We start from the raw sequence: 12,536 nt of genomic DNA on the forward strand, positions 1-12,536 counted from the left end.
TTTCCAGTGCTGTTTCTTTATTTCTTTTATCATCTTTTTATTTATCTTTTTTAGAGATAGCATTTTATCTTTTTTTCACTTTTTTATTTTATGCTGCAACTCCTTTTTTACGTTTAAATTTCCTGCGTGTTTGTGTAATCTTTTTAACTAAGTGTGGCTTTGATTTCAAGGTTCATGATCAAAGAAATTATACTGAAATATTGTAAATATGATGTTATGAAAATCAATGTAGAGTAAGGTAGCATAAAATGTAATACAAGCTGCGTCAAAATCTTAGTAGTCTTGATCATCAATTCATCTTGTTTTGAAAATAAATAAGAGATTCTGAGAAAAAGTATCAGACAATTAAACCATTAACAAGCAGTCATGATGACTCTTTTGAGATGGTACACCTCCAAAACACCATAACATTTTGATTATATTCAATTTATTCTGCATTCGAAGAAAAGTTTATATTTTTTAAAATTTGTACATATTTTTTAAAAATATTCAATATATTTTAGTGGAGGGAGTATATTTGTATGTTAATATGGATACTAATATGTGTTTCTGCTCAAGGTAAATAAGTATTTCTTGTTCATTTTTGGCAATTTTCTGCATAACATTTATTGATCAATTGTTTAATTTATAAAATAATGGTTTAGTTAATCGTGCTTTTGCTAGATTATAGTATATATTAAGGCTACCTTTACAGGCCAGTTGTATGGTTAAATGATTTGAATGCAACTTCAAAATTTAGAATTTTATTATTTATAAAATGTTTCATTTTAAAGTTCCATTTTAAAATATCCATTGGAAGTCTATTATGGTATTTTCTATACATTTACATAAAAAATAATGATTTAGAACTTCCAATTTATTATTGTATTTAAATTTGATTAATGAAATAAATTAGTTTATTGGGAAACGCAAATTTCTCAATTTATATTGTAAGAAATACAACACTACATCAAACAAGAATTTTCCATCACTCTGATAATATTATATAGTGTAATGACAACAAATCAAATTGCATTCATTAAACTAGCCAACGATCTTGGAAATAATCCAGCTGATAAATGCGCAGAAGATGAGCATGAAAACTGCTTGAATGAAAATAATTGTCATATGACGCCTGTGGAAAAAGAAAAGAAAGCAATTAATCTAATTATAAATGTGGTACTAAGCGTTTTAGCTTAGTTAAAGCAAAATACCTTAGCTAAGCTATAAGCTTTAGCTTCCAGAAATATGCAAATAGACAACTTCTGTTTTTGATTTTTGTTTTTAATATTTTAATATATATTTTTAATTTCAATATTTTTCTTCTAATGTGCAAGAAAATCGTTGTATAAAATGATTTAATTTAATCTAAAGGATCTAATCTAAAATTAATCTAAAGGATTAATTTAATTTAAATGATCTAATTGTAAGACAATTAGTCACCCTTTGTATTGCTTCCGATAAAAATCTCCCCTCCTTCTTTTTTTCTACAACTGAAGTTATTTTCCCAAAAATTTGGCTATGAGCTAGAGATAATGTAATTGAATATCCGGACGTGTTCCGTGTTTCTCAAATTTCTGTTGAAATAAAAAACCTTAAAGTTATTTAAAAAAATTATTTCTTCCTTTTTGTTTCATAAATTGTAATTTAAAAAATGCATGCAAGTTGCACTCATTGTTTTACGACTACTATAATTCAGGTGAATGAATGTACAAATATGCAGAGCTCAGTTTTCTTTGAGCTTCTTTTTAGTTGTATTGGGAATGACGATATCAAATATTCTGCTTTTGTTGCAAAATTTGGAGCAGAGGTATTCTCTTACACTTCGGATAAAGCAATTAGTCGACTCTCCACCGATGATATAAGACATTCCGATTAATTGATCAGTTATTTTAGAGACTATATATCCATAGAGGAAGTCCACGTGCACTTTGTCGATGTGGATTAAGTAATGATGACTGATTTTCAATTAGAAAATGAAAAACCTAACCGCTTACTAGGGAAAATAACTGTCAAATGATATAATAATCAGAGAATTAACGACAGATATCTCAATTTTTTAATACATATTTTCTAAATATTTTCCTAATTTAAATATTTCTATCGTCATCATTTAAGCAGAAATAAAATGATGACAATATCTAACCCCTTTTCAGCATTCCATTCCCTGTGATCTTAATGCTCTTTTTATAATCAAAATTACTCTAGCTGCCATCTTAACTAGAAGATATGAACCAAATTTAAATTCTCGTTCAGTTTAGGAACCATAACTGAAAAAGATATACAAGGTGGCCAAAAAAAAAATAACTTTCCTTGTTGGAGGCTCATACAGCTAAAACGAATGAACGAAATGGAACCACATTTTATATACAGACTGTGGAAGTTATGGGACGATAAATTCCGAAAAAAAAGTACCAAATGTTTCTGATGGGAGAAATATTGGCGTTGCTGTACGAACGAGGAAATTTACATATCGAGATTTTATTATGTAAAATTCCTAGTTCGTGCGTGACAGTAACGCCATGCATTCCTTGTAAAAAGAGAAGATCAAATGGCCTGTTAACAGTTCATTCTTAACTATTGATGTTTCCCGACTGTTGACCGAAATTAATTGTTGATGTGTGCTTAATATGGCCCTACCTTACCTCAGCATGCATTACTGTAAAAGCTGTTCTACACTATACAGTGTAAAGCTGCGGCTGCTCTTAAGCAAACCTGCATGTCTGGAAATAAAGTGGGTTGTTTACCGACAGTTTACACTCAGCAGTGGAGAGCATCATACACCGTATGCAATAGGCTGTACACAGAGAATGTCAGAACATTGAAAATGATGCACGACTTCCAAGGAATCTTAATATTAATGAATAAAAAAATATTTTCTGTGAGTTTCATAAATTTATTAATAATTGCACTCCAGCAGCGCCAGTATTTCTCTTATCGGTAACATTTGCTACTTTTTTTTTCGGAATTTTTTTATGCCTTCTACAGTCTATGTATGAAATGTGGTTTCATTTTATTCATTCGTTTTAAGTGCAGTTGAAACAGGGAAAGTTATTTTATGGTCACTTTGCATATAGAATTTTTCTAGAAACGGTATCTAAAAAATCATGACATTCAGCAGATTTCTTAATAGCGATCTAACTAAAATAATTATGATAAAATCTAATAGTTAAGATATAAGAAATTTGAAAATATTTACCGGTATTTAATTTTTTGTCTTTCCGAAGGAGTGTTCGAATCAATTTTCCAATCATAAAATGGAGAGGCTTCTGGATAATGTAATGCCAAATCTTGGAAAGTTGTATTTTCGAAATCTAATTCCAGATTCTGAAACATAATTACAAATTGAGAATTTGTATGAGAAAAATAGATCATGGCATCACAGGGAAGAGTTAAGATATGTGGTTATATTTTAAGGCTTACACATTTTTATCATACGGATATAATGTCTTTGTACTTTCCTTTATTATGAAAGAATTCTTATAAAAATAGTAATCCGCTAACCTTTCTATCTTCAGGATGAATCAATTTATTAAGACATGCCATATTATTCTTCTCATAATAAAATGTGTGGGACGTAAAGAAGTGCAAAGCGCTCATCACTTGATCAAAGAAACGGTAGGAAGAATATACCCTAAGAAAAAATAATATTTTACAATCAATAGAGAAAATCATTCTGTAAAATTTCATTATTTTGTGAAAATTATTTTACTGTTACTTTACATGAGTAAAATAAGAGAATAAATTTTCTTTCCAAACGTTTCGGTCTATTAATTAAGATTTTTAAGCTGATTTAACTCTATTTCATTCGTTCAAGTTACATTTTTACACAATACAAAAACTCAAACTTTATTTTATCAATATTTCTGATGGTCTTTATTAAGGAAATAGGAATCATTATATTAATAACTTCGATTCATGATATTACAATAAAAGTACAATAAATCTTGAATATATGAAGGATAATTAATATAAATTAAAAATAGTTTTATTTTCAATAAAGAATAATTTCACTTTTTTACTTGTAGATAGTTATTTTAATAATGAAATAAAATGAATACTTTATCTACTTTTGTTTTTTCCATAAAATGCAAAATAGAAGAAAACATTCTTCATATGCTCAAGAGATAAAAGGTCATTGTAACATTGTAATTACTATTTCTCTGAGAATGAATGAGTAAAAAATTAAAAAAAAACTTTTTCCATCTAGTGTAATTTAAGTAGAAAACTGGTACTTTTCCAAAATGAACTGTTGTCCAATTTTCCTTTAATATCAAGTTTTAAGAACTTCAACATACTTCAGATTCCTCAAATAAATTCATAAATTTTTACTGCCAATGGTACGATAATTCTCAGAATCCGTGAGGTTTCTGCAATAAGGTGATGTTAAAGTGAGTTCGTGATGTTTTTTTTTTTTAAAGATAAAATGTTTTACAATTACAATTGCCTTCTATTATTTTGTTTTAAAAATCACATTTTATTGGATACTAAACTGTGGGTATCTTTTTGCCTCTATTATAAATAGAAACTGATTCATATATTTTTTATAATACACTGTATCCGAAAGCGAAACCGGGAATTATATATTTTCCCTCATTTTATCAAATGCACGCCACTCTGAATTATAAATTATTATAAATTACACTCTATCAGCAAGCCACATAAATTTTAATACGTTTTAAGTAGTTTTTAAGCCTAAAAGATTGGCAATTATTTTTGCTTTCGAACACTATTTATGTTTACAAAACTTTTATTCGCTAACATTTCATTCGTATTTTTTTTCGACAAAACATCATTTAGTTTTTAACTCTTTAAAATTATTTATTATTTCTTACTTTTTAAATGGATGGATAAATTATTTGAATATTAATGAATATGAAACTTCATGGATATCGGCATACTTCTTCGAAGCAAAAATGCACCATCAATGGATATTCCATATTCAAAAAAGAAAACTTGATGCGAAAGTCATATCACTGACTCTCCGACCCGCCCAAAGGCACGCGAATAAATAATACTGAATGACCAGACGGCCACAGCAGCAACACTGGCGGGAACTGTGGTTGAGTCTTAAGGGCCATCACCGGCTACGGTACAACCCCTTCCTAAGGAAGTACGTCCTGTCATCGATAGGAGGAACCAGACCCCCATCTTTTCGTGTACCCTCCAGGGTGGCGAGATCCAACCACCATACCAGAAGAATATCATCCTCATTTTGAGGTGCACCCTGGGAGAAAAACTTGATAGGAAAAGAAGTTATTGAGCTTTCGACAGTTAACCAATGTGATAGAAAATAAACAAATAGCTGTCTGATTTTCGAATGTTAGTTATTTAATACAAATAGGTTTTTTAACAATTTTATTCTTTCGGAACAATTTTATAGTAGTTTATAATATTCAGCAATTTTCTGGTTCAAATTATGCTGAAATTTCTCATATTTTCAACAGAATTATGTAACTTCTCAAAAACAAAATACTTGCAATGAGATCATGAAGATCGGCATGGTAGGGATCCACTTGTATGTGCACTTACACTAATTGGTAAGTGTTTTAATGATACCAGAAAATTTTGTGCTATTTTGGAATTTGTATGCCTCTTTTTTTTAAAAAGAAAGTATTCAAAATAATGCATAAAAAGAAGTTTCTTCATGTTTTTCATTTAGTTGTTGAATATTACAACAAAAGGCAATTTGCTGCTCAAAGAAGAGGAAATTAATAGCTTAGAATTGCTACAAAATATGAACTATCTGTAGATAATGAAGACTATTTTTAATTGATATTTAAATCAAATCCCAAATTTAAAATAATGTCACATTGAAAGTGCATTCTGACTGCATGGAGGAAAACACTGGAATAAAAATTATATAAGAGTTTGCCTGGAAATATGGAAGTTGCTGGTGCTTGTCCTGTTTCAGAATGCTCTAAGAATTCTCGTGGATTTATATATTCAAAGCATTACATAGATTGAGAATCTAAAGAATTATAATATAGTCCATAACATATTTACATAAAGTTATGTGGCAACTATTATTTTAAAAAATGTTGACACGGTAGGACTCTAAACGTAAAAAATGTTTTAAAAATATTTTTGAGAATAGTTTCAACTGAAAGTACATATGTCAAGTTATACGATAATTATGCCAGCTATTTTTAATTGTGAGTAGAAACGATTCGATTATCAAGATACTTATTTTACTATTTTCGTTACAATATGAGAAAAAAAACTAGTTTATAAAAACTATTCTTTATATTACCATTCTTTTCGGATTACGTAATAATGACAGAGACCGAAATTGGGGAATCAATTTTGTTCCAACAATTGAACAGAATATATATTTTTCTTTGGAGAAAAATGGCATTTGATTAATAGAAAAATAAACGTTTTGGCTTATGCATTTACTATCTAAGTTTAATTCATTTTAAAACAAAATATACCACATTTGCATTCCAATGTTTTACTTTCTATAGTCCAAAAAAAAAAAAAAACAATTCATACAAAAACAAAAGCATTCCTGGATCAAATACGAATGCGCATATATTTTCAATCTCTTTGAGAGTATGCATGTGTCACCTCTGTGTAGAAATATTTCTTTATTAGTTGGCGTTGGAATGATGTAATGTTAAAAGTTGTGAATCTGTCATACGCAATTTCGTTTCTTCACACTAAGAAATGCTCAATTTTTCAAGAGCTTGAAACGAAAATAAAAATAAAAATATAAAGAATTTTTTAAGTCTGCGTGCAAAATAAGAGAATCTAATATATAATAAAATAAGTTAAACGTATTGCAATTGTTAAATATGTAAGAACGATAGCATTCATTAGAAATGATGTAATTTGATAACATTGTTGAAGATGAATGATTATAAAACATCTACAATAAAGAATAAATTAGAAATAAAACAATGAAGAATAAATTAGAAATAAAACAATGAAGAATAAATTAGAAATAAAACAATAAAGAATAAATTAGAAAATTTAAAACAAAATAAGAAAAGAAATGAAAAGGCTTAATTAAATATATTTCACAAATATATATATTTCACAAATACATATATTTATGAAGTAAATAATATATTTTAATCCAGGGATGATAATAAAATTATTACGAGCAGTAATAATAATTGCAAATTGGCAGTACATTCAGACTGAAAGGGACCCTAGTCAGTTTAAGTTATCAGGTTAGATTTAATTGATCCTATTTTCATTTTACCTACTTCAATTTAAATATATTACAAGACTGGTTTAAAATTGATTCAGAAGTAAAATTTTCAAAATCTTTTAAAAAGACCTAATAAATAATGCAATGGAGTACCAAAATTCTTTTTTAAATTTGAAAAAGGCTTACCTTGCTTTTTTTCCAAAAAGCCTTAGTATCGCATCTATGACAATCGCAGGAAGATAGTGATGGTATATTCTGCCTATATAGAAGGCGTATTTTCTAGGCAAACAAATGCATTTCTTGCACTCCGAAAATGCTTGTGGAACTGGATATTTGCCAAATAACTGTACAATAAAATCTACATATTCTTTTATTTTAATATTAAACTTTTCTGTGGATGTACAGTTAAATATCATTGGAGACGCGCATCTAAAAAGTAAGGAGAAAAAAACAATCTTAGACACAACAATATAATATCGATAAAAACACATCAAGAGACATAAAAATGAAAGATAATCCTGTTCGGGGTGTCCATGCTGATCATAGCTTGTATCTAAAATTTTAAAGATGGACATATATTTTAGTCCAGAACATTGCTTTAAGTCACGTGAAGAATTATATATTACGTTGATTGAGTCAATAAATGCATTTCTGAAAATGTTGTGAGTTCTAGATTTCCGATCCTATCAATCATATTCAGAAAAATATTCTTGAGATTGTAATATTAAAAACAAAGAAAATATTTTATTTATTTTATTCTGCGACTAAAATTAGTAGAATTATGAAAAGTTAAAAATTACTAATTGAAACAAATGCTAAGTTTGAGGCTTCGAGAGAAATTGCAAGTTGCTAAATTGAAATTATGTGACATTGTGTTACTTTTAGAAATTGCTCCTTAAAATAAATCTTTAAATGACCTCCATTTAGTTTAAATTGCTAGAACTCGGTTAAATTTAATCATAAAATGATAGAACTTTTTAATCGCATATTTAACAATTTTCGATAATTTCTTACGATATATGATTGATAGGAATAGTAATAAAATAAAAATTCAGATTTTTAACTTTTCCTGAAATTTATTTATTGACTCAAAAAATATAAAGTATAATTTGTCCCGTCATTTTAAGCATTTTTCCTACTGGAATTATATGTCTATTTTCAATAGTTAAGAAATTAGCTATCGGATCACGATAAGAGTGGACACCTTATATATCCATCTATGCCCCGCTCTCTATATAAGTGTGTGTTCGTGTGTGTCCTCTGTTAGTGTATTTGTGTAGTTTTGATCTGCTGCCTTTCCCGAAAAACTGACACAATATTTTTGAAATCTGTTAAATAGCGTTGCCATTTTATATTTAAATGTTTTGTATTGGTAAATAAACTCTAACTATATCAAAATTAACAATAGAATTGACTGGGTTGCTTCAATTTGTTACATATATCAGTTAATTGCGAAATTTATTGAATTAATATCATATCTCTAAGGAAAGAGAGCAAATAATCATTAAAATGTTTGTTTTACTTGGACAGAATGATAATTTGAATTGTGTTCCTCAATTCTTGAAAATATTATTTTAAAATTCATAATCACAAAATAAAACTTGCTGTATTAGATTCTCTTCCTTTTTTTTAAAGAAATTGTGTGTTTTGTCTTTTGTTCCACTTTATGTTTCTTACTCAATATCTTGTTGCAAAAATCAATTGCTTTGATACGTCTGTGGCCCGTTTCATCAAAGCTAATGAAATAACTTTAAGAATAAGTTGGACATCGTGTAAATTTGAAGATTGTTTAGAAATGTCCAGTTAAGATTGAATAAAGAATTAAAGACACTTCAATTCGAAGTTTAAAAGTTCGAATAACGTTTTCCACAAAATGACATTGTGTCAAATAATCTTCAAATAAATTCAGCCTACTGTATTCATACCTTGTAGCTCAAACTAAAATCCATGCAATAACCAAGAAATTGGCATATAAAATATATTTCATAGCAAAGTAAATTCTTGTTGGTTCGATACATGCAAAATTTGTTTCGTCAAATTATTTTTTTTATCAATTTAACGTCTATCTTGGAAAAGGAAAATATATGTCATCATAGAAAAATGTATGACAGAGAACATATAAATATTAAGTTATATAAACATTTATGTTTGAAATGTGAAGAGAATTGCACTTGAAATAATTCTCTTATCAAATATCATGAAATTAAAAGCAAAAAGACAGAATTTATGAAATAAGTACATTGAACATTATGAAAAATGGATTCCACATACCTTTTCGTTCCTGCGCAGCACGCTGCTAGTAGATGTACATTTGCAACGATGTCTACTGGCACCAAATTCATTTTACTGTTCGGATCAGCATGGAGAACTTTAAGGAACCCTTTTCCTATCTTAAAACGATTTCCGTTTTAAAATAGGTCATGTTTCGCATAATGCATTAAAAAGTTATTTACAAAATTTTAAATTCAAAAGTTAGAAAATTTAAACTTAGACAAATTTAGATTTTTCTATTATCTTTAATCATAGATCAAATTATTATAGTAACTAATTAAAAATTAAAAGTATAAACAGCTAGAAAAAGAACAAATCACTAAATAAAGTTAAAATCAATGACCAGTATCGCTACATAGCTAAACTGAAAACCGTGCAAATGGCAAAATAGGCGAGACAAAAACCAGTAAATAGTTGGCAATTTATGATATTTTTTACAGCTCTAGCAACGACACCATGTGTTCTATTTAAAACAACTGCGAGAATTTATAATTCACAAGTATACTTCCTATACTGGGGTTGATAAACCTTTCTAAAATATAAAGCTTTTTGTAGGCATTTTCACCGGAAATGAATACGGTCTGAGATGGAGTTAGCATGTCTCCAGTATATATAAGCAGATTTATGTTCTGTGCTTGATTTAGATACTAACTCTAAAATCCAAATACACACTGACCGAAAATGTACTATAACTTATTTCATTTTTTGATTTCACCCATATTTCTCATTTGTGATTTCGGTTGCATTTTTTTTCTGACCCTCGGTTTGTACGTTAAATACTATACTCTATTATAAAACATATTTTTTTTAAATGTGTATTCCTTCTTTAAAGCTTGCAAAAGATCTTTAAAGACACCTTGTACAATAATCTTGAATCCCAATAGTATTAAAATAGAGATTAGTAAACTGGAAGCGAAAAAAAAAAACAACAACTTATGTTAAATTATTTTTCAGAGATGTCAAGCAGTTATATCCATATTGATTTAATACATTTTTGTAGAGAAACATGAGTATTCACCGCATTTTGATTTTACTGTTTGCTTTAGAAGTCGACTGTCGAAGTTAAAGCTGTCTTGCCTTAAAACTGAAATGACATACTTTGGTATAGTAACGGAATACATACGAAATTCTTTGGAGCAGTATTGAACATAACAAAAATAGTGCCTTACCCAAACTGAAAGTGCTGATATTCCAGAATTTCCTTCTTGATACCCCTGTAAAAAAGAGAGATTTAGAACATATATCTCTTTATTATCATTTATCAGTAATAATATCATTTTTTATCGTATTATTGCAGAAAAATAACCTAACGATATCTTCCTTGTAATTTATTATTTTTTACTTTCATTTCTTGATGAAAGCTTGATAAAAAAAATAGACCGCTGATGTTTAGCTTTGATAGTTTGGCAATTTTCCAGTATATGTCTTACAAGATGTCCGACAGATGGCTCTCATACGGTACTCTCAAGATAGTTTATAAAAATGAGGACAGTTAAAAAGTACAAGGCAGGAAATGGATCTGTCATATGATGTCAATAGCATGCTATCGTTACCGGATTGAACATTAGTGATTAAACATTTCTATAAGAACGGTGAACTACGACTAAAGGATTGCGAAAGTTCTTCATGATGAAAAGAATTAGGCGAATAAAGGCCCGGTTTCTTTGGATGAGACACTAAATTTAGTACTTAAAAAAACGGAGAGTTTAGAGCATTAATCTGTTACTATTAGCGATAGGCGAGGATCGAACTCGCAACCTTTGGGTTCGTAGCCGAGTAACAAGACTACTAGACAAAGGAAATTTCTCATGTCTCGTAGCTGTTATCTGGCTTATAAAGCGTCACCACATTACTCCCCCTTCAGTGCGTCGGAGGTGAGACGAACGATTTTTTGTCCTGTTTTTGCTGATATTAGTGGTGATATATTGGCTGTAGCGTCTCTTATCCATTTTTTTTTTATTGGCTGATTATTTATCATCTTCATTTATTTATTGGCTGATTTTTTATCAGCTTCATTTATTTATTGGCTGATTATTTATCAGCTTCATTTTTTTTTTGTTGGCTGATTATTTATCAGCTTCTTTTTTTTTTTTAATTTATTGGCTGATTTTTTTATCAGCTTTTTTTTTTCACTTATTTATTTCTGGTAGAGGGCGCCACAACAGTTGTATGAAGGTTTGCGTATTTTGCGTCATCGAGTCACCAATGTTGCTACTGCCGATAGGCGAGGATCGAACTCGCAACCTTTGGGTTCGTAGCCGAGTAACAAGACCACTAGACAAAAGAAATTTCTCATGTCTCGTAGCTGTTATCTGGCTTATAAAGCGTCACCACAAATCCACTAAGTGGCGGATCATTCGTCAGTGAAGAAAACGTCCCTGTTGTACAAAGACCCATGAGAAATTTGGCAGCAGTACACATTAATGGGAAGTAGCAGTACACGTGAAACTCAGAGAGTAAAAGATATTCCAGAAACATTGATTCGACGCATTCTGCACCAAATTTTGGAAATGTATCAATACAGGATACAGGCACTTCACCAATTATTACCCACAGACTCCGTTGAAAGACAAGGCTTTGCAATATGAGCGAATGCATCCGACAATGGTTATTTAACATCATGTGGAACAATGAAGTCCACATTTCCTTGAATGGTGACGTCAAAACGCATAACAGTCATTCTGAGCGACATAAAAACCTCGTTAGTACATGCCCAAACCCCTACATTTTCCATGTATGACTGTTTGTTGTGGTTTCATCGTTTGATATGGTTCCCCATTCTCTTACTTTTTTTTTTTTTTGAAGAGTCCACACATTTTTTTTTGTCTCATATCCGATTGGATTATCTGTTTTCTCACTCGCAGAACTTTCCGAGATCACTTCGTGCATCATCTACAGCAAAGACGCACGTTGCCTGCCATCACGTTCACGCAAGATATCGTCCTGTCTCAAATTACTCTTTTCGTTCTGACGTTCTTCATAGACTCATACACTGAGGACTGAGTGATAAGAGCCGAGAATGTAAGATTAAGGCAGAGGCATTTTCTATTAATATCTTGTGCTTTGAGTATTTCTTGGCACCTTGGAAAAACTTTATTTTCGACAAAAAGTACAAAAGAAACTTTGG

At 29.6% G+C, this 12,536-nt stretch overlaps 1 protein-coding gene across 1 annotated transcript; it reads right to left on the reverse strand.

Annotated features, from left to right (window-relative positions):
• Positions 1-727: 727 nt before the first annotated feature.
• Positions 728-10,706, reverse strand: LOC129989269 (fatty acyl-CoA reductase 1-like). The gene is made up of 6 exons (XM_056097679.1): positions 10,579-10,706; positions 9,410-9,528; positions 7,325-7,567; positions 3,484-3,613; positions 3,179-3,306; positions 728-1,114 (listed from the first exon to the last, which is right to left on the reverse strand). The coding sequence occupies exons 1-6, from the start codon at positions 10,684-10,686 to the stop codon at positions 1,024-1,026; spliced, it is 819 nt and encodes a 272-aa protein (XP_055953654.1). The 5' UTR covers positions 10,687-10,706; the 3' UTR covers positions 728-1,023.
• Positions 10,707-12,536: the final 1,830 nt, after the last annotated feature.

The sequence above is a fragment of the Argiope bruennichi genome, chromosome 2, assembly GCF_947563725.1.
Source record: "Argiope bruennichi chromosome 2, qqArgBrue1.1, whole genome shotgun sequence".
Lineage (NCBI taxonomy): Eukaryota > Metazoa > Arthropoda > Arachnida > Araneae > Araneidae > Argiope > Argiope bruennichi.

What these genes read in the sequence shown, in the direction of transcription:
- LOC129989269 (XM_056097679.1), bottom strand. Translation starts at nt 10,686, where the DNA reads ATGATATTATTACTGATAAATGATAATAAAGAGATATATGTTCTAAAT. An exon ending in TATCAGCACTTTCAGTTTGG is followed by an intron (nt 9,529 to 10,578) that starts GTAAGGCACTAT and finishes AATCGTTTTAAG; the next exon opens with ATAGGAAAAGGGTTCCTTAA. An exon ending in TTCATCCTGAAGATAGAAAG is followed by an intron (nt 3,307 to 3,483) that starts GTTAGCGGATTA and finishes ATTATGTTTCAG; the next exon opens with AATCTGGAATTAGATTTCGA.